The sequence below is a fragment of the Gossypium hirsutum genome, chromosome A05, assembly GCF_007990345.1.
Source record: "Gossypium hirsutum isolate 1008001.06 chromosome A05, Gossypium_hirsutum_v2.1, whole genome shotgun sequence".
In the NCBI taxonomy this organism is placed as follows: domain Eukaryota; kingdom Viridiplantae; phylum Streptophyta; class Magnoliopsida; order Malvales; family Malvaceae; genus Gossypium; species Gossypium hirsutum.
In genome coordinates, this window is record NC_053428.1 from 76889098 (window position 1) to 76894714 (window position 5617).

A 5617-nucleotide genomic window follows, 5' to 3' on the forward strand; every position below is an offset into this window, starting at 1 on the left:
TTCTCCTTTTTCTTTCTATATATAAAATTTAGGCACTAATATGAGAGGAAGGGTCTAAGTTTAGAGGTGAAATTCATATTTAATCTTTTTAAGAATATAAAAATGACATTTTAACTATATTTTAGGGGTTAACACTTATAATTAACATGCATTTCGTTATTAAAATTAATGAACCAATGATTAAAATATAATATTTTAATAACATCAATGATTATTGTATAATTTTTAAAAGTTGAACGATAAAAACGTAATTTTAAAGAAAGTTTTAGGTGCTGTTAATATAGTTTATTCTGTTTTGATTGGTTGTTGAAATGTTATTTGGTTATATTTTAACGAGGTTAACCGACCGACTAGGAAATGAAAATTCATGAAGTTTGGGTAGTGAAAAGAATCATCTGGTACCAAATTTTATATCAAGGCTATTGCACATTTTCTTCCCTGCCAAGTTTCAACTCTGTCCAAGTCAATTTCATCCCCAACCCAAAAATGGCATCTCCAATCTGCTTCTACCTTCTTTTCCTCTCCCTCCTCTCTCAAACCCAACTCTCCTTTTCCACTACCTACACACCAATCGATCACGGCCGTCCGTTGGTCACCTCAATCGCTGATGTGCACGATCTGCTGCCAAAGTACGGCCTTCCTAAGGGTATCGTTCCCAACAACGTCAAGTCTTACACCCTTTCATCCACCGGAGACTTCACCATCGAGTTGGAAAGCACCTGCTATGTTCAGTTTGATGACCTTGTTTACTATGACAAAACCATCAGTGGAAAGCTAAGTTACGGGGCTGTGCACGATGTGTTTGGGATTCAAGCTAAGAAGCTCTTCTTATGGTTGCCTGTTACTGGGATTGAGGTTAATGGCAAATCAGGTATGGTTCAGTTCTTCGTTGGAGCTTTTTCTATGGAGTTTCCAGCTGTACAGTTTGAAGATATTCCAGTTTGAAAGAGGAAGGCTGTTCTGAGGGCTGACCTGTTTGCTTCTATGTGAATTCGGGTACTATTACCCTTCCCTTTCTTCAATCTTCTGAACCTCATGTTTTTTGTTTTCAATTATTCTTTGCCAAGATACATACTTGTAGAATTGAGATTTGGGTAGAATGGGAAGATGCATATGTTGATCTCATTAAGATAAAAAATGGTTAAACCCCATCATTGTTTCAAGTTTGACTACAAAGGCTGTTCCTCTGTACATCTGAAAAATCAATATACCCTTTTTCTGGTAGCTCACGGTGATTCAGCGAAAATCATTCTTGTGTCATTTTATTTATGGGTTAACGAGAAATTTTAAGCAGTGTTTGAACCGTCTCTTCAATTGATATCATGTTTGTTTGTGTTGGCAATTTTCCAATAAAAGTACCATGGACGACATGAATTGGATTTCATTTTGCCCTCCATTAAAAATAGGTAAAATTGTCCTTCTACTCCTAATTGATATCATGTTTGTTTCAGTTTGCAATTATCTGGTTATTTAGTTAGCTATGCTAGTTTTAACAATATAAATAGATGAAAATTAATAAAAGGGACTAGTTTGTTCTTTGATATAAAGAGACTAATTTGTTATATTTTTAGTAAAAGGGGCAAAATGCAATCTAACGGGCCGTACTTTTACCTTAATTTTCCCTGTTAGTGCACCTTTATGGTCACATGTGCCATTTGGTGTCTTACAATTACATTCACAGTTCACAAGCTCTTAAGAAATGTTAAGTGGCTTTCCTCTTGAACTACGTTTGTTGAACTTTTGCAAATACAATATGGCTGGTTTACGGGAAATGTGATCGAGTTCAGTATTTGATTTTGGTTATAAGTTATTCTTTGTGAACTAAAAGCTTTTCTTTCTCGTTTTTCCGTTTTTGCAGGACTGGTTCCTTGTTCCATTGCTGGTGGCGGCAACCTTACTTGCCTGTTTTATTTCATGCCCCCATTTAAGACTTCTTGTTAGCTCAATAATTTCTTTGAAAGTCCCTTACTATATTTGTGGTACATAAATTTGTATGTTTGTTTCCGTCAAACTAAATGATTGATCAGAAAAGTCATGAAATTTGTCTTGTATATGTAAGATTTTCCATCATTTATTTAACGATGAAGGAAAATTACCGTGTTAATGTATTCTGCTTCATATATAGTCTCAGCCATACTGCCCCTTCCCATGGTCCTGAATTTAGTGAAAGAAAAAAAAAATTTCTTCATAACTAGTTTAGGATTAAACTCCAGTTGAGATTAATTTTGTTTCCATAGTTGCAAGGTTTAGATCATGGAAAACATGAGCAAAAGTAGCTCCAATCCAATTCATGTTTGGTCAAAGAAAAAGAATAAAACATGGCATGTTGAATATAATTTACCATGCTTAACTGTCTGAGATTTTGTCCAAATAACTTGTCTGCCATCTACATTTTCCAGAAAAATTAGAACCTTTTCCAAGACATTCATCGTTCTGAACAAAGCTATATGAATGGCTTGAAACTTCTGAAAAGTTGCAACCTTAGAGGTGTATGTAAACATCTTTGGGGAGCCAGACAGGTAAGGCATTTTTTTTTTGGCTTTGGCTTGCATTATTGGTATGTGCAAATGCATGGATGAACGTCAGCAATCATACTTTTCAAGTTGTACTCAACTTCCTATAAATGAGTGTATAAACAATTCTTAGCACAGAAGTCCAAACGGTTCCAACATTGATCCTCCGTGAAGCATGTCGTTTACTTACAATTTGGTTAAGTCCAGTAAGATCCTTTTGGACCACAAATAGGAGGACAGTGCCAAATTGAAGCACTTTAGGTTGAACCGACTGAATCGGGAATCGGCAGCATATAATTGGGAATATATTTGGAACATCGATACTAGGATGGACGAGGAAATGATGTTTTTGTGAGCCATTATTTTGTATTCATAATGTTCTTTGTGACCCTTTAATTAAAAGGAATCTAATTTCTGTCCCTGGATTTTGTCAACAAAATAATGGCTCTATTTTTATTTTGTCGTGAAGGCTTTGAACACGGGCACCGCTTCTGCAAGGCGAGGATGGGAACAAGTTATCGATGCTTCTTTATTTTTCCCTCAGGCTTTTTCTCTACTTCTACAATTCCATCTTTATCGATGTGGCATCATCCTAATAATCGTCTTTTAAAATTTATTTTGCATAGTTATCATTTGCATTTCTCTTATCAAAACAATTTTCAATCTTGTAATTCTTGCAATTGCAATAAAAGCCGCAGATTGCCCTTTGCCACATCTTCCTTGATTACTTACAAGCTTTTGATTTTCTATATATCAATGCTTGGGGCCTCCTGTTGTTTTGTCCTGTGGTAATAGACGGTGATTTAAGTTTATCATCGATTTTTTTTTGTTAATTTAATTATTTTTATTAAGTTAATTTTATAATTTAGCCTCTCAATTGTTAAAATGTGTTTTCTTACCAAATGTAATGTTGACATGACTTGGTCTAATAATAGATTTAGCCTTTAATGCTTGTGCATTTTCTTAATTTAGTTCTACTTTTGAAAATTCAATAAATTTAACCCTTGATAATTACACGTTTTATCAGATTGGTCTTGATCCTAAAATTAAAAAAATATATAAAAAATTTAAAAATCACAAAAATTTTAAATTTTATTTAAAATTATATATATTATAAATTTTAACAAAATTTTGAATTTTTATGTATTTTTTTAGCTTTTAGTTTTTAATTTATATTTTTAAAATTTTAGAATCAAGACCAAATTTATAAATTGTGTAAACATTGAGGGTTAAATTTGTTGAAATTTTTAAAATCAACACTAAATTAAGAAAATGGGTAAACATTAAGGGCCAAATTTGTTATTAGACCAAGTCACATCAACATTCTATTTGGTGACTAAACATATTTTAATCGTGAAGGCACTAAAATGCAAAATTTACTTAACAAGAGTGACTAAATTAACAAAAAAAAATTATGGCTAAAATATGAACGCGCTAAAACTTGGGTGACTAATGGTCAACTTATAATCCTTTAGTAGCTTTAACCATATTCTCTGCCTCATATTCAACTCCTTATGAGTGAAAATATAACACCTGACTCAGAAAACAATAAAAAACACAATTTTATATCGGCTACCAAAGTAACCTCGAACCTAGGGGTGAAACCAAAAAAAAATTTAGGCTGCCAAAATTAAATTGAAAATTTTACGATAGTAAAAATGTAATTTCACCATTTTAATAATCTATATCTTTACAAATTTTTATCATTTTTAAAGGGGGCCAAAGTGCAATTTTATCTTTATTAATTTAAAATTTTAAAAACTTTAAAGGGCATAAATGAAAATTTTCTCATTTTTAGGGGGTCGGGCCCCTGTCGGCCCCCGAGTTGCTCCTCTACTCGAACCAAATAAAACCAACCCAACATATCTATACACGAAGCATACATTCTTCATTTAAAAATGGTGTTATGAGACTAATATAATAGTAGAATAAAGACACAACAAGAACGAGTTAAAAATAATACCCAAGAAACAAATTAATGAAAATTGAGGTCAAGTTTGGATACCTAGCCTTTTGGTACCGATATCCATACTCAAAATTGAAATAAACAGTTACAAGACCACATGTTCTGATACATAGATATCCATATACCAATACCTCATAATAAAGTACCGATACCACATATATGGGGTTCGATATCTTATCAATCAACTCAGTAAATCTACAAAAAAAAAGGCATTTAAACCACTAACCAAATACCCCTAAACACCTCTAACCAATACCAAACATCTAACTAATACCACATGTCTAACCAAACAAACCCAACACATTTAACATACTAAATAAACTCTAAAACACCACATAACATGCATTTAAACACAATGAATCAAAATATGACCCCTTAAGTAAAAATTGCAGTCAAACAATTACAACTCAACATGCAATTTTGATTCAAAGTTCAATTACCAATAAAAGAACAGGTCCAACATACCAAATATGTCAAAATACAATAAATGCAATACATAAACCAACAATACATACAAAGCCCGATTGCATGCCCAAAATAACTAGTAAAGGAATAAATTCTTACGACAATTTAGCAATTAAATAACCCGAGCAATGTAGCTCTACTCTTAAGAAACCATTTAGAGCTTCACATACTTGTGCATGGTAACAAACCATACACTGAGCCACAAAATCTCAGTCATGCAAACATTTCAGAATATCTCATATGCTAAACTAGACAACAATTGTAACAGCTCATTTTTAGTCAAATCGAAGCAATAGTTTTAGGACCACAAATCTGAGGTTGAAATAATTATTTTATTATTATTTTGAGGTCTATAGTATGATAGTATGAATGTGTGAAAATTTTGTTAAGAGATTTTATCGTTTAAATGCTTAATTTGATAAAAAGGACTAAATCGCGTAAAGTGTAAAACTTGTGTTCTATTAGCTAAAAGTGTTAAATAGCTATGGAATCTTACATCAGAGGACCTTATTTTGTAATTAGAACAATTTTAATGTGATTGGACATATTTGGACACATTATTATGTGTTTTTAATGTTTTAATTAAAGGTTAAAATAGTAAATTATTAAATAAACTAAGTAAAATATAGAAAAACAAATGAGTTATCTTCCTTAATGTGTTCATCCACCAAAT

The 5617-nt window shown here is 32.2% G+C and overlaps 1 protein-coding gene across 1 annotated transcript; it reads left to right on the forward strand.

Moving 5' to 3' along the window:
- The first annotated feature begins 314 nt into the window (after positions 1-314).
- On the forward strand, positions 315-2104 carry LOC107957051 (uncharacterized). The gene is made up of 2 exons (XM_016892481.2): positions 315-996; positions 1859-2104. Exon 1 carries the CDS (start codon positions 358-360, stop codon positions 943-945), a length of 588 nt encoding a protein of 195 aa, XP_016747970.1. The 5' UTR covers positions 315-357; the 3' UTR covers positions 946-996; positions 1859-2104.
- Positions 2105-5617: the final 3513 nt, after the last annotated feature.